Below are 22,080 nucleotides of genomic sequence, written 5' to 3'. Positions count from 1 at the left end.
GCTCTCACAGATGCTGTGGAGTGCCAAAGAGAAAGGAGACAGGCCACAGGACCCCACTGATCAGATTGTGCTGTTTGAGCATCAAAAGAGGATAAATGATATTGTGATTATTATTAGATTCTTAATTTTACTCAAAAGGGAAAAATAAGCGGTAAAATAGACGCAGAGCTTATAGGATTTAAAAAACATATTTAGAAACATTGTCATATATTGTTTCATTTACACTATGCATGTATTGGATGAAGTTTAGATCAAATCAGATAGCAAAATACAGCTAGTGCTCGACTTACGACCACGATTGTTTCCGACAGACCGGTCGTAACACAATTTGGTCGTAAGTTGAGTAGGCTATATGTACAGTACTGTGAAATGATATTATAAAATCTTTAAGTCATATTTTATCATAATTTTCTTTCATTATTGTTATATATCATAATTTTCTTTGTTCATTTTATGCCATTTGTATCATCTCTACACCATTTTGTTTCTTATTTTTACATTCGTCAGGTTTAAGTAAAACACTGCATTACCAGTACAACTGGTTTAATATTTGCAAAACATACAAAATTACAAAATACAGGTGCATACAAAAATACAAAATACAGGTGTAAAAAGTACTATAGGAAACATTTTCCCAATTGAAAAACATATCAAAATCTATAAACATGCACGGAGCATTTTATTGGCCGCTGGTGCTAGGCTGCAGATCGTTGATGTCGTCATCTGAGGCAGCAGTTGGGGTTACCGGAGTTGGTTTTTTTCATAAACATGGTGAGCTTTGTCTGAATTGTATGTTTCTTTTTTTCTTCATAAATTTCAAGATATGGACGAAACACATCGTGCGCCATCCGTTCAATCCTTGCAAATCGTTCGGATGTTTGGGTCCATTGCTTCGAAATGTCTAAGAAATTTATTGGGAGGGGTTTGATGAAAAATATCCAAGACACAAAACACAAATTGCTGTACCAAGTCTGGGATAACAGTTGAAATGGTGCATGCGGAGATGGTAGTGCTGCCGGAAGCTGGTCCGCACTGTGGTCCGCCCAGCTGGGCAACGTTTGCGCTGCCAGACGCGGAGCAGTCGTGGCTAGCTATTGTAGTCGTAAAGTCGAGTGGTCGTAAGTTGCATGTCGTAAGTCCATCAATACCTGTATTAAGTAACAATCTTGCAAATGGGTCGTGTGTGTGTGTGTGTGTGTGTGTGTGCACGTGTGTGCGTGCGTATGTGTGTGTGCATGCAATTCCATAAATATTGGTAGAAAAAAACTGAAAGAAATTATCGTAAAAGTTGTGTCAGAGGTTGTAGTAAAAAGAAAAAATGGTCAGAGTAAAATGTAACACACCAATTTCTAGAGAGACATGATGTGAAATATTTTATTGCTGTAAAAAGGGGCCATCAACTCCACAGTATGGCTTAACCGTCTTGGAAGTTCCATGTTTTTATGTTACTGTCCTGACATGTTCCTCAAGTTCATAATTGAATCAAGCTCCTATCAGATAACCTCAAATCAATAACCTAACTTGATCTAAAACAGGACTTCTAACCTGAAGCAGAGCTTGTATTTATTTTGGTCAGAAAAATAGCCTTGTACCTAAGAAGGTACAAAACATGTATACAGATAGAGATGATGATTGTTGAAAATTAAGTTTTGTGATGGTTAATACTGAGTGTGGACTTGATTGGATCGAAGGATACAAAGCATTGATCCCCGGTGCATCTGTGAGGGTGTTACCGAAAGAGATTAACATTTGAGTCAGTGGGCTGGGGAAGGCAGACTCACCCTCAATCTGGTGGGTACCTTCTAATTAGCTGCCAGTGAACATAAAGCAGGCAGAAAAATGTGAAAAGGCGAGGCTGGCCTAGCCTCCCAGCCTACATCTTTCTCTTGTGCTGGATGTTTCCTGCCCTTGAACATTGGACTCCAAAGATGTTCAGCTTTGAAACTCAGTATTGAACTGGTTCTTCTTGCTCCTCAAGCTTGCAGACAGCCTGTTGTAGGGCCTTGCAATTTTGTAAGTACACACACACACACACACACACACACACACACACTATTAGTTCTGTCCCTCTAGAGAACCCTGACTAATACAGATTTTGGTAACAGGAGCGGCTCTAGAGGAACAGAATATTAAGGATGGAGTTCTTTCATTGGTTTTGGGTTTTCGGAAGTTGGCAGCTTAATATGATTAGACCTAAAAATGCTAAGTACTCTACTTTTCATTTTTTCTTTTTCTTTTAAGACGGGATTTCACCATGTTGGTCAGGCTGGTCTTGAACTCCCCACCTCAGGTGACCCGCCCGCCTTGACCTCCAAAGTGCTTGGATTACAGGCGCGAGCCAACACGCCCGGCCAGGACTTTACCTTTAATGGTATGGAGAACACTGATAGTCCTTGGCTTGAACTGTTTAGAGAATTATGCAAAATAAATGCATGTGACACTCCTGATTCACCACTCGTGAGAGGCAAGGAGTTTGGTGACTCTGTACATACTACCTTTGACCATATGTGGAGACCCAAGGAACATAATGAAGCTGGCCGCTTGCTCCTAAGTTTAGTGAACAAAGTGATGAAAGAAAATGAGGAACTCAGGGATTCTGTCTCCTGGCTTCGGAAGCAGATACTGAGCCTGAAATCTGCTAAGATTTCCCTGAGTCAAAGTCTTAACTCCTGTAGAGAAAGAGCTGAAATTGTGGAAAGACCGACGCAAGCGCTTGTACTATGCATGGCTGACCTGTAAGGAACAGTGCAGGCGAGGTCTCGCCAGGTGTCTACTGTTAAAGTGAGGATATTGATCGGACAAGAATGGGATCCTGCAACTTGGAATGGGGACATGTGGGAGGACCCTGACCCGGAGATTGTAAACTCTGATGAACCTTTTTTGCCAGAAGGAAGCTTCTCCATACCCAGTAGTGGCCACGTGCCCACCCCAACTCATGCTGCCACCTGCCTTTCCACCTGTGTGTGAGCAGATAGACCCTGTGCGGCCAGAGACAGCAGTGATGGCCTCCCCTGAGACAGGTGACAGGCAAAATAATGTTGATTCTCCTCAGGAGCCACCCCCAACACCCTTATTTGCTTTTACACCTATAATTAGACTAAAGTCCTGGTGGGCTCCTAGAAGTGAGGTTGAGTGTGACCCATGAGGCGATGTGCCCGACTCGAAAAGAACTGTTTGAGTTCTGTAATCTATATAAGCAGAAATCTGGAGAACAGCCATGGAAACGGACATTAAGGGTATGAGATAATGGTGGAAGAAACATACAGCTGGATCAGGCTGAATTTATTGCTTTGGGTCCACTAAGTAGGGACTCTGCTTTTAATGTTGCAGCTTGGAGAGTTAAAAAAGGCTCTAACAGTTTATTTGCTTGGTTAGCTGAAATATGGATTAAAAGATAGCTCACTGTGAGCAAGCTGGAAATGTCTGATCTCCCTTGCTTTAATGTAGAGGAAGGGATCTAAAGGCTTAGGGAGATTGGGATGGTGGAATGGATGAGTCGCTTTAGACCTACTCTTATCCCAGCTGGGAGGGTCCAGAAGATATAACCTTGAACAATGCCTTGCAAAATAGATTTGTGAGGGCAGCGCCTTTGAAGAGCCCTGTAATTGCTCTTTTCTATATGTCAGATCTAATGGTGGGAACCACAGTCATTCAACTACAAAATTTAAATACGATGGGAATAATTGGATCTCGAGGAGGCAGGGGCCAACTAGCGGCGCTCAACCATCAAAGGCAAGATGGGTATAGCTACCATAATGGCCAGCAGAAGCAAAGTGGCAATCGGAATAGTCTGACTCATGTAGAGCTCTGGCATTGGCTAATTAATCAGTGTTCCTAGAAGTGAAACTGATAGGAAGCCTGCTGCATTCCTACTTAATTTATATAAGCAGAAAAATTCTAGGTTGAATGGACAAAAGACTAATTTGAATTATTAATTAGAATCATGGCCCATCAATTAATTTCCAGACTTGAGACAGTTTATAAACCCAGAACCCCTTGAATGAAGGGGAGACTGAGTCCCCTTGAGGAAGGACCCCACTACATCATCAACAATTTATGTAGTGAATCTTTTCCCCATCCTTCCCCAAGGAGACCTCCAGCCTTTTACCAGGGTAACTGTGCATTGAGGAAAGGGAAATAGACATTGCGGGGACTACTGAACACTGGCTCTTAGCTACCGAGGATTCCAGGGGACACAAAATGTCACTTGGTCCTCCAGTTAAAGCAGGGGCTTATGGAGGTCAGGTAATTAATGGAGGTTTAGCTCAGGTCTGACTTACAATGGGTCCAGTGGGTCCCCAGACTCATCCGGTGATCATTTCCCCAGTGCCAGAATGCTTAATTGGTATAGACATACTTAGTAGCTGGCAGAACCCCCACATTGGTCCCTGACTGGTAGGGTGGGGGCTACCATCGTGGGAAAGGCCAAATGGAAGCCATTAGAGCTGCTTTGGCCTGTGAAGAAGACGGATGGATGGATCTTGGAGAATGACAGTGGATGATCATAAGCTTAACCAAGTGGTGGCTCCAATTGCAGCTGCTGTCCCAGATGTGGTTTCATTGCTTGAGCAAATTAACACATCTCCTAGTACCTGGTATGCAGCCATTGCCTTGACAAATGCTTTTTTTCTCCATTCCTGTCCATAAGGCCCACCAGAAGCAATTTGCCTTCAGCTGGCAAGGCCAGCAACATACCTTTACTCTCCCACCTCAGGGGTATATCAACTCTCTGGCTTTATGTCATAATCTTATTTTTGTGATGGTTAATACTGAGTGTCAACTTGATTGGATTGAAGGTTACAAAATATTGATCTCAGGAGTGTCTGTGAGGGTGTTGCCAAGAGATTAACATTTGAGTCAGTGGGCTGGGGAAGGCAGATCCACCATTAATCTAGAAGGCACCATCTAATCAGCTGCCAGTGAATACAAAGCAGGCAGAAAAATGTGAAAAGGTGAGACTGGCCTGGCCTCCCAGCTTATATCTTTCTCCCTCTAACATCAGGATCCAAAGTTCTTCAGTTTTGAGACTTGGACTGACTCTCCTTGCTCCTCAAGCTTGCAGACAGTCTATTGTAGGACCTTGTGATTGTGTAATTTAATACTTAATAAGCTCCCTTATATATACATACATATGCATAAGCACATCAGGATAGATATGTGTGTGTGTATACACATATATGTGTGCGTGTATATATATATATATACATATATCCTGTTAGTTCTGTCCTTCTAGAGAACACTGACTAATACAAGTTCATATTACCAATATTTTGGGGAGATACAGCAATGGATTTTTCAATACTTGTGGCTTTTGAAATTTTTTGTTTGTTTGTTTTTTTAAAGGAGCCTTGTTCTGTCACCCAGGCTGAAGTGCACTGGTGTAATCTCAGCTCACTGCAATCTCTGCCTCCCAGATTCAAGCAGTTCTCTGCCTTAGCCTCGGAGTAGCTGGGGTTACAGGTGCCCACCACCGAATCCTCAGTAACACTTGCTAATTTATTATTTAATGTGTAGAAATGGATAATTAGCATCACGTTGATGGCTAATGACATCAAAGTGACCCCAAACTGTTAGGCTTGAAAACTTCATTGCTTTGTTGATCTCCTCTAGTTTTCAGTATAGGAAGAGAGAAATCATTCAGCTTCCAGTTTTTGCTGTCTTTTGCTCTGATAGATGGTTGATAAAGTCCATTTGTCATGGTTTCATCATCACTTCTTCCTCAGCATTATTTCAGACTGCATTTCTTCATCGTTTTTCGGACTAGTTCTTAACTTTTAATTTTCTGATTAAAATTAATTTTTGAAGTGCCTGTCAATGTCTGTGAACTTCTATTCTTAACCTGTTTTTTCTAGGAAGACTTTCTTCGTCTCCCACGGTGGAAGCCATTCTCTTACACTACTGTGTTTGCTTAGTAAATACCAGATTCCTATGCTTGCTTAACAGTGAAATGATTGGAAGGAGTCTTCACCTGTGTCACAACTTCCTCAAAAGAGCTTCATCCAAAGGCACGATTTCACAGGACTCCTGCAAAGCTTGATTTGTTTCCGCAATTTCTTAGGCATGTTGGAAATGCCAAGCCTAGATAAACTATTGGAAGGAGTTGAGGTCATTTTTCAGGATCTGTGACCGACAAGATCCCTTTTTGTAGAGTGATTTAACGTTGGGCGATGCCTAAGGGGTAAGAAGCCTCAGTTCCCTTAGTTATTCCTGCCGTCGTCTTTTTTCCATCTATTTGCACTTTGCATATGAGGAGATAATTAGTAGTCAATTGATTAGAGAGCAATTTCAACATTTTTCAATATATTTAATATAAAGCAATAAAGCAGACGGCTGAAATGACTAAAACCATAACAGTTTACAGAGCGCGGTTTCATCAGAGATGCTCGCTTTATTTTAATCAGAACTAGCCTTAATTTCATTTTGTAAGTTGTTAACACTAAAACTCTTTAGAGTTAGAGTTAGAAGAGTTCCCTAACTTGAAAAACCCAGCCGTCTGCTTTCCTGGGCACACTGGTCAACCTTGGCGATTTCACCTGGGGAAGCACCGGAACCCTCCACTCCCCACCAGGGAGGCCAGGGAAGCTGGGCGTCTGTCCCGGTGCCCCGGACCTTCTCGGCTCTCCGCTCCCCAACCCGGGAGAGAACGCGGTGCCGCGCCCAGAGGGCAGGTCGGGCCTCCCCGGCTGGGGCAGGGGCGGCGGGCGCGACGGCGTGGCCAGCATTCCTGAGCAAGCAGGAGCTCGGCAGGAGAGCGCACCCGCACCTTTGCTCCCAAGGCACCGCAATCTCCGCTCATCCTGGCCGCACCCCTGCGCTGTCTTCTTCCGTCCGGACCTAGGCGTCGCGGGTTCTACAGACCCCGCCAGCCAAGGGAAGCCGTGACGGACACCCAGGCTGAGCGGGAAGAGCAGGCGAGGGCGGGAGACAGAGCCCGGGGAGAACCGCTGGGGCGATGCGGCGGGTACCCTAGTGGGTCCTCCCAGGAACGGCGCCCGGAGAGCGAGCCCGGGGTCCGGGTCCGAGGCAGGCGTTGCATAGGAAGCCCTGAGACCCGCTGAGTCCAAGGCTGGGGTCAGCTGGGGCAGGCGGCGCGGACTTCAGAGGGTCCCGCACAACAGGACACGCCCTCATCCCGGGGGACTTCACTGCGTCCCCAGGCACCGCCTCCCGTTCCCGCCCCCGCATCCCGCCCCGCGTAAGTAAGCTACCGCACGCGGGGGGCCGGGTCCCAGTGCAGCGCCAGCCAACCCCGGACGCACACGCGGGTTGGCGCGCGGTGAGGACCGCGGCCGGCCGGGTAGCCGCGCTCTGCGTCCCGCTGGTCCTCTCCTGGGCTGCGCACTCTCCCGGCCGGCGTCAGGATCCTCCGCGAGCCTCCCGCTCTCTCCTCCCGGCGTCCGAACATGCGGCTACCTAAGCCCAGCGCCCAGCTGCCCGCGCTCCTCCTGCTGGCGCTGGCTTTGTCCCCGCACGGAGCTCACGGGAGGCCTCGGGGGCGCAGGGAAACCCGCGTCGCTGATGAAGAGCCCAAACCGTTGCTTTCCCTCTCCGCAGCCGGAGGCGGCCGCACTCCCAGCAGCTTCCACAGAGCAGGTAAGATGCCCAAGTCCTGCCCCATCCTTTGCCCTGCGCCTGGGGCTTCCTGGATTCCCTTGGGAGCCGGTCGAGGCACTGGCTGTGGGAAGCCTGAAATTAGTGCAGTAGAGAACAGAGCATCTCTGCAGATTCCCAGCTCCCTGAAAGAGGTCATAAGCATATTAGATTTACCAAGGTTGAGACTTAAGAAATCAGGCTGGCAACGGGACCAGCTTTTTATGTCCCTTCTCAGGTGTGGGAGGCCTTTTTGGAAATAAACTGGTAGAGCAGCCCAAAGACAAGGGTTTCAGTCCCCCAGGGCAAGGGTAGTGGACAGGTTAGGTCCCTATCAGCGCCTCATTTCTGGGTCTTCCGGGGTTTTGAGAATTAACTAAGATTGCTGCCCGCAGACACCTGACCGTGCTGGGAATACCCCGTTCTTCTCCCCTTCACGCTGGCCGCAGGGCGTGGCTGAGGACTGGCTAATTTCAGCAGGCGGCGGCTTATGTTACGGGGACCGTTCCTAGATTATTTTAGAAGGGCGCAAGACGCAGGCGGCTGCTCCCAAATCAACTTTGGACAGTTGCGTTCCTGCTACTTAGATGCCCGAGGGGAGAGGAAGGAATGAGGGAGGAAGAAGTCGCCTCTCTAGAGGGTCATGAGACACCCATAGGCAGAGAAGTCGTGTGAATGCGGGGAAAACCGAAAAGCCCCTGGAAAAGTGGGTCCGAGGGGGCTGCCGGGCACTTGGGGCGGCGCTGGAGGGAGGAGGGCAGGATACGCAGGGAAGGAAGGTGGGGACAGAAGCGAGAAGCTCTTCACACGTGTCTGTTCGCACCCAGCAAGAGCAGAGCAAGGTGGAGCTGCCGGCAAGGCTGGGACAGAAGGGCCCCTCGGCAGGGGCACTTGGTGGCCTGCACTGGGCTTGGGGTGAGGAGAAGGCCCAGGGTGGCCTGGGGGTGCGCCGCAGCTAGCGGCTGGCCCTGGGACCACAGCTCCTGACCTCTTCCCCTCAGGCTTCACGGCTAAAAGAGCAAACAACGGTTTCTTAGTACCATTTTTCTTTCGCAATAGTTGTAATATAAATATGTACTTATTCACTCCACAAACTTTCTTCAGGTTCCTATCTGTCACCACGCAAAGGGCGGAGGCCACCCAGAGGAGCAGACAGCAGTGTCTTTGTTCTCCCGCACACCTGGGTGTGAAGGGAGGGGCTGGTACAGACCTGCACTCAGTGAGCAGGGTGTCCTGCCCCGGGGAGGGGATGGAGAAGGCGGGAGGCTGAGGTGTGCTGCCCAGGCGGTGTGTGGACCACCTGGGCAGAGCCTCTCAGTCCAGCCGGCCACTGTGGAGCCCTCAGGACGGAAGGGCACAGGGTCAGTGTCCGCAGCACAGCCCTGCGGCTGTGGTGTACACGGATCATGCACTTTGACTTAAAATTATTCGAGCCTAAAATATTTATCTCAGAGAATAAAGGGTCAGTTTGGAATGTGAACGGCCTGGGAGAAAGGCTCTCAAAGCACAGAAGCAACAGGACACACATTCATTCAGACCTTCTGTTTCATTCAATAATCTTTTCTCTTTGATTCAAAGACAGTAAAGACTTACTGAAGTGTGTTACAGGGATAAAACAATATTTTATTTATGTATTTATTTATTTTGAGATGGAGCTTTGCTCTCGTTGACCAGACTGGAGTGCAGTGGCGCGATCTCAGCTCACTGCAGACTCCGCCTCCCGGGTTCAAGCCATTCTCCTGCCTCAGCCTCCCGAATAGCTGGGATTACTGGCCCACCACCATGCCCAGGCTAATTCTTTTTTTGTATTTTTAGTAGAAACGGGGTTTCACCATGTTGGTCAGGCTGGTCTTGAACTCCTGACCTCAGGTGATCTTGCCTCGGCCTCCCAAAATGCTGGAATTACAGGCATGAGCCACCGCGCCTGGCCAACAATATTTTATTAAAAGTTAAAAGTGGCAACCATCTGAAATTTTAAAAAACAATATAGTCAGACAGAAAGGGCCCTGTGGGCGCCTTGAAAGTCATTGCCGTCTGTGACTATAGTCTTATCTTTTGATTGCTGTACTACATTCACAAGGGAAGAAAAGGGTGGCTCATGCCATCCGTATCTCAGTCTGTGAATGGAGTACTTATGCATGGATCAGGGACAAACAAGGGCTTGAGAATATAGAGGACAAGGTAATCTCTGGATGGTCTCATTCGGCACACTCAGCAGGTGGCAGGGGTTACGTTCAGGAGGAGAATATCGTCCAGGTCATAAGCACAATGTCTTGTGATTTCTAATAGATTTAAAAACAAAGTAGGGCAGGGGCTGTACCCTGAACTTTAAGTCAAAAGAATAAAAATTAATTACTACATTAAAGAATTACTCATTACTACTGCATTAATTGGTGAAATGTTAAAATAGCCACACTTAAAGAATTCTTGGCCGGGCGCGGTGACTCGTGCCTGTAATCCCAGCACTTTGGGAGGCTGAGGCGGGTGGATCACGAGGTCAAGAGATTGAGACCATCCTGGTCAACACGGTGAAACCCCGTCTCTACTAAAACTACAAAAAATCAGCTGGGCATGGTGGCGCGTGCCTGTAATCCCAGCTACTCAGGAGGTTGAGGCAGGAGAATTGCCTGAACCCGGGAGGCGGAGGTAGCGGTGAGCCGAGATCACGCCATTGCACTCCAGCCTGGGTAACAAGAGCGAAACTCCGTCTCAAAAAAAAAAAAAAAAAAAAAAAAAGAATTCTTTATAGATATAGCAAAAATAAAAGATACCTCAGAAGAAAGAAAGGAAATCTAGTGCATCGGCTAGGTTATGTGGACAATGGGCAATAAACTTGCTTATCTCATATACTGATGAATTAAATTTTGGTTCAGTTGTGTTACTTTTGAGAGATTTATCCTTCCAATCCTTTAAACCCACATATATGCCATTCTTAGGAAAAACATTTCTTATGAGTGCTTAATCTATTTTATTATCTGATTCAGTATTTTACATTACACTGGTAAAATTTTTAACATATGGTAATCAGAGAATAACTGCACATTTCAAAAACATTCACAATAAGGTATTTTGAAATATATTGGAAAACTCTTGCTGCATAAAGAATTCCATTGCCGGCTGGGCGCAGCCTGTAATCCCAGCACTTTGGGAGGCTGAGGCGGGTGGATCACGAGGTCAAGAGATCAAGACCATCCTGGCCAACATGGTGAAACCCCGTCTCTACTAAAAAATACAAAAGTTAGCTGGGTGTGGTGGTGCGCGCCTGTAGTCCCAGCTACTCTGGAGGCTGAGGCAGCAGAATTGCTTGAACCCGGGAGGCGGAGATTGCAATGAGCCGAGACTGTGCCACTGCGCTCCAGCCTGGCGCCTGACGACAGAACAAGACTGTCTCAACAACAACAACAACAAAAAATTCCGTTGTCTAATCTAGGAAACCACATACTGTATTTATAAAAAGTTAACTTAAAACTGTTACAGAAGATTACAAAGAGAGATATAAGCTTTCTTGTAGCCACTTTTTGCATTATATGACTAGATCACCCTTCTATGCGGGGTCTACCACCTTCCATGTTTTAAAATGTATGTGGGATTTGTTTTAATCAGAGGTAGTAAGACACAGACACATGGAAATGACCGTCATGAAGGAAGACGTTTATCTTAACGGGTCTCTAAAGACAGAAGCACAGCGCACCGCACAGGGCCACAGGGGGAAGCATCAGGGCAGGTCAGGAGGAAGGAAGAACAGGGAAAATGTGGGTAAGAGGTTGTGCTGTGATTTCCCCAGGAGAGCCAAGACATGGCAGGCAGGCGTAGGACTGGCTGGTTTGAATGATTTCAGTGGGCCTGGCACTAAGGGCTGCCTCTAGTTGTCAGGTACCTGACCCTGGAGCAATGAGGGCAGAGGAACGTTGGCCCAGAGTCTGAGAGCCCAGTAGAGGAGGTGGTGAAGGTGTGCGCTCTGCACTGGTGCTTTGTAAATGAAAAGCGAGCTTGCACCATTTCTTTACCTTGTCCTTTAAATTTGTACGTTCATTATCTGTTGAATAGCTCAGCCACAGAATCTCAATCTTGATCCTTTCCTAGCTAAGCCTGTGTTCTGTCTCTGTGAGTTTACTCTCTCTAGGAATGGCTACCCTGGGAGGGGCAGTCTCTCCAGAGTCAACAAGGCCCCACGATGTCAAAGCATCAGAAATACCGAAAATAAAAATGCATACTTAATACAGCTCGCAGGGCAAAGTCCGATGTCCTCTGCCAGCTTCGCCTGTGTTCCAGACCTCCATCAACTCTTCCTGCCCATGTCCCCGCCTGGACTCCAGTTGACTCCAGTGGGCATCTGTCAGCCTTTATCTGACTTGGCCTGCTGGACTCTTTGCTGCAGTTGACCCATCTCTTCCTCTTTAAATGATTCCTGATTCCACAGTTATTCTTGCTTTCTTCTCTTCTCTAGCCATTCCTTCTTTCTCCAAGTATCTCTTCTTCAGCCTTTAAGTGTTCGAGCACCCCAAGGTTCCAGGTTTATCAATGGATTTTTCACAAAATCCATGGAAGATTCCAAAAGGTATCGTCTTCCTTTTTCTTTACCTTGTCCTTCAAATTCACATATTCATTAGCTGCTGAATATCTCAGCTACGGAATCTCAAACTTGAGATTCCCTTTCCTGCCTAAACCTGTGTTCTGCCTTCAAACATGCTCTCTGTCCTTTATTTCTGGTCACAGTAAAGGCAAGTTTTGTTTGTTGGAGATCGTGCTTCTAGGGTGGTTCATTTACTGCTGGATTAACAGTCTTCTGGAGTTTCCCAGTTGCTTAGTTTGTTGGTAGGACTTATCATTGTCTAATCCAAGAACATCATTAGGGCTGGATCCTGTGTTTCCTGCGAGAACTAATCTACTGTCATTTGGTTGTCATTTTTTTGTTGCTGTTGCTTTGAGATGAAGTCTTGCTCTGTTGCCCAGGCTGGAGTGCAGTGGCGCAATCTCAGCTCACTGCAACCTCTGCCTCCCGAGTTCAAGCAATTCTCCTGCTTCAGCCTCCCAAGTAGGTGGGACTAAAGGCACATGCCACCATGCCCGGCTAACTTTTTTTTTTTTTTTTTTTTAGTGGAGACGGGGTTTCGCTGTGTTGGCCAGGCTGATCTCAAACTCCTGACCTTGTAATCCACCCACCTCGGCCTTCCGAGGATTACAGGTGTGAGCCACTGTGCCTGGCCGACATTCTTAATAATTGATTACACATAAAAATCTTAACACAATGTGAAATGCGGTACATCTATTTGTTTTTGAAATGTTTCAGCATTTTTATAAGACTCTCATTTATCTTTTTTTTTTTTGAGACGGAGTTTCGCTCTTGTTGCCCAGGCTGGAGTGCAATGGCGCGATCTCGGCTCACCGCAACCTCCGCCTCCTGGGTTCAGGCAATTCTCCTGCCTCAGCCTCCTGAGTCGCTGGGATTACAGGCACGCGCCACCATGCCCAGCTAATTTTTTGTATTTTTAGTAGAGACGGGGTTTCACCATGTTGACCAGGATGGTCTCGATCTCTTGACCTCGTGATCCACCCGCCTCGGCCTCCCAAAGTGCTGGGATTACAGGCGTGAGCCACTGCGCCCGGCTCATTTATCTTTTTAAGTGTCTGTGGAAATGATTATTTTAAATCTGGAAGGAGGATTAGCTAGATTAAACCAGAAACTGAATAAATCATTTCCATGAGCTCAGTCTTCAGTTGAAATTGCTAAAATTTAAATTAAACATCAATTGTCCTGTGCTTAAAACAAGAAGAAAATCTACTTTATATCATGATTTTGTACTTTTTCAAGTTTTCTAGACTCATTTAATATTCTGTCCTTTGGTGAATATGCAATCTAATGTTAGAATTTTATCATAATATTGCATAATATAGGACTTCAAAAAGATTTAGAGATTATTTAGTTTGTCTACTTGAATTTATAAAAGAAACCAAGGCATCTTTGGAGGTTTGGCTGGACACACGATTTTACTTTGGCCGAGAAGGCAAAGCATGACTGTCCAGTCTTAAGAGAGGACACGGGACATGGTTGGGTACAGCATATGACTATGTGTTTGAAATCAGATCATTTAAAATAAATTTTAGGTGGTTCTTGTAATATAATCAGTGACATGTTACAGATGCTGCACATTCCATTTTTTTTTTGTTTTTAAGAGATGGAGTCTCACTCTGTCACCCAGGCTGGAGGGCGGTGGCATGATCATAATTCACTACAATTTCTAACTACTGGGCTCAAGGGATCCTCCTGCCTCAGCCTCCCAAGTAGCCTGGACTATAGTCATGCACCACCATGCTCAGTTCATTTTAAAATTTTTTGTAGAGATAGAGTCTCACTATGTTTTGCAGGCTGGTCTCGAACTTCTGACATCAAGTGATTTTTACACCTTGGCCTCCCGAAGTGCTGGGATAACATTGTGTCCAGCCCCCCAAATATGTTCTATTAAGCACCGTAGTTCAATTTTAGAAATAATTTAAACACCAGATATATGAAAATCAAGTTGCTCGCTTAGACAACACTATATACACATTTTTCCTTGCTCTGTCAGCTTCGAGGGGCAAAAAGCAGTCACACTGTAGTCACCAGGAGCGCACCAAGTGTCCTGATCTTGGTTTCTAATGCCATTCTCCAATAAAAAGAACCAGGATTCATTGGAGAAATCCCTCAAATGAAGACTAGGACAGGAAACAATAAGAAATAAGCCTAGAGTATCTGGTGATGCCAAAAAGTTTTTAAAAAGTGGTAAAGAAATACAAAGCAATAAAAATAACAACAAAAACCTACCAGTGACAGAGTCAAAGGAACGCAGGAGCCAACTAAAACTTTTTGTAACGGCCAGAACCAGAACCATCTGAGATACAAAATAAAGAAAGTAGTATTAGATTATAACACAAAGTATAAAATAAATAGTCATCAATCAGTGCTTGTGTCAGTAAATGATTAAATAAATAACTGGAGGGGGAGAGACAAACCTCTCATGCAGAAGAATTCTAAATAAGGCATGTAGATACTATGTACCCAAAGAAGGGACACATAACTCCCCAGTCGTCTAGTGTGAGCTCAGCATAGTGACCTCCTTCTGTGAAGTACAGTGACAAGGAGGGCAAGGGGGAGGCGGCGGGGGCGGGGAAGGAGGAGCTTTGCGTAAGAAACCTGACACACAGGGCCTCAGCCAGGAAGTCAAGGTCAACATCAGCAAAGATAAATTATGCTAAAAGTGTGTACCCTTCACAGCATGTGATGAAAAGGGCATTTTTCCCTTGGTGGTCTTCCTCCCTAAAACCCACAAGAGTTTAATCACAAGGAAAACATCAGGCAAATCTCAGATGAGGGACATTCTGCAAATATCTGACCAGGACTCCTCCAAATGGCCAAAGTTACCAAAACAAGGAAATTTTGAGAGACTGTCACAGCCAAGAGGCGTCTAAGGAAACATAATGACTACGTGTAATGTGAAATTCTGGGACTGAAAAAGGACATTAAGGAAAAGTGAAGGAAATCTGAAAGGAGTGTGGACTTCAGTGAGTAAGAACATGTCAGTACTGGTTCACTAATTGCAAGAAATGTGCCACACTAATGTAATGTTAATAATAAGAGACACTAGGGCCAGGCATATGGGAATGCTCTGTATTATGTAGTTTTTCTGTGCATCTAAAAGTGCTCAATAATAAAACACGTATTTAAAAAACTTTGTATCACTCTTGAAGGTGGTTGACATCTTCCAAAACATTGGGTTTTGGTTTTAGGATGTAAATACTGTCCTTTAAAGGTATTTGTCATGGAAAGAATAATAGAATAATTGTTTTTTTTTGTTTTTTTTTTTTGAGATGGAGTTTCGCTCTTGTTACCCAGGCTGGAGTGCAATGGCACGATCTCGGCTCACCACAACCTCCGCCTCCTGGGTTCAGGCAATTCTCCTGGCTCAGCCTCCTGAGTAGCTGGGATTACAGGCACGCGCCACCATGCCCAGCTAATTTTTTGTATTTTTAGTAGAGACGGGGTTTCACCATGTTGACCAGGATGGTCTCGATCTCTTGACCTCGTGATCCACCCGCCTCGGCCTCCCAAAGTGCTGGGATTACAGGCTTGAGCCACCGCGCCCGGCCTTGGAAAGAATAATTGTATAAATAAAAATTTAATTTTCTAAATCTACATAGAAAAATCAGAAAAACATCTAAATAATATGACTACAAAACTTTAATATAAATAACCTGGAGTGAGTAATGTTTTAAAAATATTTCTGGTCAGGGAAAGTGGCTCATACCTAAAATTTCAACTCTTTGGGAGGCTGAGGCAGGAGGATTTCTTGAGGCCGGTAGTTCGAGACCTGCTTACACCTGAAATCTCGGCAATTTGGGAGGTTAAAGGCAGGAGGGATCTCTTGAGGTTAGGAGTTTGAGACCAGCTTGGGCAACAAAGTAAGATCTCTTCTCTACAAAAAGCTAAAAAAGAAAAAAAGAATTAGCTGAGCATGGTGGCATGTCTGTAGTCTCTGATACTTGGGAGGCTGAGGCAGAAGGATTGCTTAAACCCAGCAGTTTGAAGCTGCAGTGAGCTATGATTGCACCACTGCACCTCCAGCTATGGTGATAGGGCAAGACTGTTTCTAAAAAAACCCAAACATAAATATTTTCTATTTTTGGAAGTTTTTCAGTCAGGATGTTTTTTTGTTGGTGGGTCTTTACAACTTGTACTGGTTAAATTAACTAGCTAATTTCGTTCATGGGAGATTGTAATAAAACCTCACATTACAGAATATATTTATTTATATAAAAGCTATGCCCCATTGAAATTTTGTAAATAAGTCATGTTTTTTGATGTCATGGTTAAATCATTTAAAAAGAATTTTGAGGAAATTATTGTGACAATAATTAACTTTTGTAATGAAAATAATTAATTCTAATTTATTTGTTTAGTGAATTCAGATTGCACACATTAGGAATTTAATTGTGTTCCCCTTCCCCCAAAATACATTGAGGATCTAGTCCCCTAGTGCCTCAGAGTGTGGCTGTATTGGGAAACAGGGTCACTGAAGGTGTAATGAGTTAAGATGAGGTCGGTCATACTGGAGGAAAATTGGCCCTTTTTCAGTATGACTGGTGTCTTTTTTTTTTTTTTTTTTTTTTTGTGGTAAGAGTCTTGCTCTGTCGCCAGGCTCCAGGCTGGAGTGTGGTGGCACGATCTTGGCTCACCGCAACCTCCACCTCCCGGGTTCAAGCAATGCTCCTGCCTCAGCCTCCCAAGTAGCTGGGACTACAGGTGCGTGCCACGACGCCCAGCTAATTTTGTGTTTTTGGTAGAGATGGGGTTTCACCATGTTGGCCAGGATGGTCTCGATCTCTTGACCTTATGATGCGATTACCTCAGCCTCCCCAAGTGCTGGGATTACAGGTGTGAGCCACTGCGCCGGGCGGACTGGTGTCTTAATAAGATGATGGCCATGGGAAGATCCACCATTCAAAGAATGCCAAGGATTGCCGGGAGCCACCAGAAGCTGGAACAGGCGAGGCAGGATCCTTCCCTCAAGACTTCAGAGAAAGCATGGCCCTGCCCACATCTTGGTTTCAGACTTCTTGCCTCCAGAACTGTGAGACAGTAAGTCGCTGATACAAGGTATCCCATTTGTAGAACTTTGTTACGGCAGCCCTGGAAAACAAATACACAATATATGGTCCTTTCTGAAGGCAGAATCCATCTGTACTTATTCCGTACGGGAAGTATGAGAAAGTGCTAGCAACTACTCAGCTCTGTCTCTCCACCTCAAAACTGCCACGCAAAATCATACCAATGGGAGTATATCCAACATACTGTGTTCCAGTAAAAGTCTGACTCTGTCAGTCTAGGCTTGGTCCATATTTCTAACATGCTCCCAGAGGATGCTGACACTGCTATTCTATAGAACAAAGCAAAAATTTAGAAGATCATAAGCAACAATTTGAGTTTACTTTTTTATCCTCTGCGTCATTTGCAGCCTAAATGGCATTTAGGTCTCATTAACCACCCGGCTAATGTGTGTGTGTAAAAAAGAGAGTTACACACATACATTCCTCTATTTAAATATCTAAAACTGTAATAGAAGAAGCATGATATAAAAACATGTATTTACAAATATTTATACATTTCCAAGTATATACTGGTACAGATGTCATGTAACTACATAAGGAAAGAAGAAGGCACACATTTTATGACGGTTTATTTTTAAATGCTACTAATTTAGTATTTTTATGTATTTGTTATTTTTGAGATGGCTTGCTCTGTTACCCAAGCTGGAGTGCAGTGTTGCAATCTCGGCTCACTGCAACCGCTGTCTCCCAGGTTGAATTAATTCTCCTGCCTCAGCCTCTCGAGTAGCTGGGATTGCAGGTGCATGCCACCATGCCCAACTGACTTTTGTATTTTTGGTTTCACCTTGTTGGCCAGGCTGGTGTCTAACTCCTGACCTCAAGTGATCCACCTGCCTCAGCCTCTCAAAGTGCTGAGATTACAGGTGTGAGCCACTGCGCCCAGCCAATTTAGTATTTCTTTAAAAATATTTCTTTAATATATTTAAAAGTCAACTTTAATATATTTAAAAGGTCATACTAGAGACGGCCCTTTTTCAATATGACTGGTGTTATTAATAAGATGACAGCCATGGGAAGATACAGAGACACAAGAGAACTCCATGTGACGATGAAGCCAGAGATTGAAGTAGCTTTTTCTGCTATTATATATTTAATATAGTAAAGCTTTTTCTGCTATTTAAAAAATTTGAATTTTTTGTCATATTGAAATTAAATTTAAATTTTTCTCCAAACACAGTTCTCATCAGTAATTCTCTCAGTACTGCTGCAATAAATGTAATTGTTCTTATTTTTGAAATAGGAACTTGTTATACATTGATTAGATTGATTTGTATTGATTAGTAATGAGATTAATAGTGCCATGTCTTTAAAACAAGTAACTCAAAGAGCTGTACAGCAAGCATTTTGATTTAAGTACCTAATGTAATGCTAGATTGAAGCGTAAAATAATTTTCCGTAGTACTTCACAAAGGACTGAGGATCAATTAAAAAGGCTTGCCAACAGTAAATCATATCAGAACAAATTACCTTTATGATAAGACAGTCAAATTATATGCAGGTAGAAGCAAACAATAAACATTTTCAATTATTTTATATTCTGGTTGTGCTGCTTTATGGTTTTTTCATTATTTCACATGATCATGGCTCATTTTTAAACAAGAGTATAGGAATAAGAGATGAACATGCCAACATATATATGCACATGCATATGCAAATCTATTTCTTTAAAAGATTTTGTAAACTGACAGTTGATGAGGGTGGCAGATGGCAACTGTTTTAGTAAATAAAAACTAGAAATTTTTAGAATTGGATGAATGAGATAGTCATTTATTCAAGTTGTTCCAAGATAATGATCACCCATTACCTAGAGATCTTTTTGTTTTTTTTTGTTTTTTGTTACTTCCAAATAATGTAATTCTTTATATAACTGTAGTTATATACCACAGGAATGAAGTGTACATTTTATTTTATTGTTTATTTTTTAATTGGCAAATAATAATGGGGTACACAGTGATGTTTTGATATATATAATGCACAGTAATCTGATCAGGGTCATTAGCATATCCATCTCAAACAATTATCATTTCTTTGTCTTGGGAATGTTCAATATCCTCCTTCTAACTACTTGAAACTGTATTGTATATTATTGTTTACTACAGTCATCCCACAGTGCTATAGATTACTAGCACTTCTTTCTCCTATCTAGCTATTTGAAGCTTACATTTTATTTTATTTTTTTATTTTTTATTTTTCTTTTGAGACAGAGTCTCACTCTTGTTGCCCAGACTGGAGTGTGATCTCAGCTCACTGCAGCCTCCACCTCCTGGGTTCAAACGATTCTTCTGCCTCAGCCTCCCGAGTAGCTGGGATTACAGGTGTGCACCACCATGCCCAGCTAAGTTTTTTGTGTTTTTAGTAGAGATGGGGTTTTGCCATGCTGGCAGGCTGGTCTTGAACTCCTGACCTCATGATCCACCCGCCTTAGCCTCCCAAAGTGCTAGGATTACAGGCATGAGCCACCGTGCCCGGCCTGAAGCTTTCATTTTAGACTTGTGCCCTCTGACACTGCAGCCACGAGCTACGAGGCCCTTGAGCACTCGACTCAACACATGGCTGGTCCAAATTGAGATTTTCTGTATGTGCAAAATATACCCTGTATTTTGAAAACTTAGTGCAAAGAAAGTAAAATATCGCATTAGTAATTAATAATGATAACATGTTGAAATGATAATAGGCTATACTCGGTTACAATAAGTTATTATTTTCAGTTTTAATTTTAGAAATGAGGTCTCAGTCCGGGCGTGGTGGCTCAAGCCTGTAATCCCAGCACTTTGGGAGGCCGAGGCGGGTGGATCACGAGGTCAAGAGATCGAGACCATCCTGGTCAACATGGTGAAACCCCATCTCTACTAAAAATATAAAAAATTAGCTGGGCATGGTGGTGCGTGCCTGTAATCCCAGCTACTCAGGAGGCTGAGGCAGGAGAATTGCCTGAACCCAGGAGGCGGAGGTTGCAGTTAGCCGAGATCCCGCCATTGCACTCCAGCCTGGGTAACAAGGGTGAAACTCCGTCTCAAAAAAGAAAAAAAAAAAAAGAAATGAGGTCTCACTGTGTTTCCCGGGCTGGTCTCAAGCTCTTGGGCTCAAGCACTCCTCCAGCCTCATCCTCCCAAAGTGCTGGGATTACAGGTGTGGGCCACTGTGACTAGCCAGATTATTACATTAATTCACGTTTCTTTTTACTTTTTAAATGTGGCTACTAAACATATAGAATTACATGTGTGGCTCCCATTTATCTCATTGTAGATCCTGCTCTCTTAGAGCATTTTCCATCACAGAGAAATCAACTAGTTGCATTGTTTTGGAAGAGTTTTCTTTTTATTTATTTATTTTGTTTTTTGAGATGGAGTCTTGCTCTGTCGCCCAGGCTGGAGTGCAGTGGCTTGATCTCTGGTCACTGCAACCTCCACCTCCTGGGTTGAAGTGATTGTCCTGCCTCAGCCTTCCAAGTAGCTGGGATTACAGGCACATGCCACCACGCCTGGCTGTTTTTTTTTTTTTTTTTGTATCTTTAGTGGAGACGGGGTTTTGCCATGTTGGTCAGGCAGGTCTTGAACTCCCAACCTCAGGCGATCCACCCACCTTTGCTTCCGAAAGTGCTGGAATTACAGGTGCGAGCCACTGCGCCAGGCCTGGGGTAATTTTCTTACATTGTTACTTAATATTTTGTGGGTCAAAACTATCAGTTGTATCTAGTCACTAAATGCAAATTGATTTTCAATCAATTAGTTTTTTTTTTTGTTTTGTTTGTTTGTTTGTTTTTTTTTGAGACGGAGTTTCACTCATGTTACCCAGGCTGGAGTGCAATGGTGCAGTCTCGGCTCACCGCAACCTCCGCCTCCTGGGTTCAGGCAATTCTCCTGCCTCAGCCTCCTGAGTAGCTGGGATTACAGGCACGCACCACCATGCCCAGCTAATGTTTTGTATTTTTAGTAGAGACGGGGTTTCACCATGTTGACCAGGATGGTCTCGATCTCTTGACATCGTGATCCACCCGCCTCGGCCTCCCAAAGTGCTGGGATTACAGGCTTGAGTCAATCAATTAGTTTTTATTGAAAAATTAATACAGGTTTATATTTGAAAAAGTTAAAAGTACTAAAAAGGGTGTGCATGGAAAAGTATCCCTTCCCTCCACCCCCAGAATTCTGCTCCCTGGCTCCCCCCTCCATTTTAGTTTGTTTTTAGTACAAATAGGAGTGTACTGCAGAGCAGGGATTGGCAAACTCGGAAGGGCCGCATAGTCTCTATTCTGGGCTTTGTGAGCCATACTGTCTCGGCAACAACTACTCAGTTCTACCCTATAGTGAAAAAGCAGACACTGATGGCCCCTATACAAATAGATGTGGGCATGTTGCAGCACACGTTTATTCACAAACACAGGTGCAGGCTGGCTCTGGCTCAAGAGCCGTCATTTGCTGGCCCCTGCGCAGGCCAGTGCTAGTCAATACAGTTACGGTCACGTGCCACAAAAGGACATTTCCATTGTCTACAGACTGTGTATACCATGGTGGGCCTACAAGATTATAATACCGTATTTCGTGTTCCTTTTCTATGTTTACACATGTTTAAAGCCACAAATATTCACCATGGTATTACAGCTCCCGACAGTATTCAGTGCAACAGGTTTTGTAGCTTAGGAGCAATAGGCTGTACCATCCATCAAGCCTGAGTGTCAGGAGGCTCTACCACCAGGGTTTATGTAAGTGCGCTCTGTGATGCTCCCACAACAAAGGATTCACCTACCGATGCATTTCTCAGCATGTGTTCCCATCATTAAACAGCCCATGACTGTACGCCTTTGGAAACCTTTTAACTTTCTCTGCATCTATCCTTTGCCCTCCATACTGT

At 44.3% G+C, this 22,080-nt stretch overlaps 1 protein-coding gene across 1 annotated transcript in view; it reads left to right on the top strand.

The window, feature by feature from the left end:
• The first annotated feature begins 7,248 nt into the window (after positions 1-7,248).
• The window catches only part of ALKAL1 (ALK and LTK ligand 1), a 28,446-nt gene continuing 13,614 nt past the window's right edge, over positions 7,249-22,080 (top strand). Inside the window, exon 1 of the mRNA XM_032296074.1 lies at positions 7,249-7,593. Within this exon, the coding sequence (XP_032151965.1) occupies positions 7,404-7,593 (190 nt within the window). The 5' untranslated portion in view covers positions 7,249-7,403. The remainder of the gene's footprint in view (positions 7,594-22,080) is intronic.

The sequence above is a fragment of the Sapajus apella genome, unplaced genomic scaffold (genome assembly GCF_009761245.1).
Source record: "Sapajus apella isolate SASKATOON/1434 unplaced genomic scaffold, GSC_monkey_1.0 scaffold35, whole genome shotgun sequence".
In the NCBI taxonomy this organism is placed as follows: Eukaryota; Metazoa; Chordata; class Mammalia; order Primates; family Cebidae; genus Sapajus; species Sapajus apella.
This window is presented reverse-complemented; position numbering and strand designations above follow the sequence as displayed.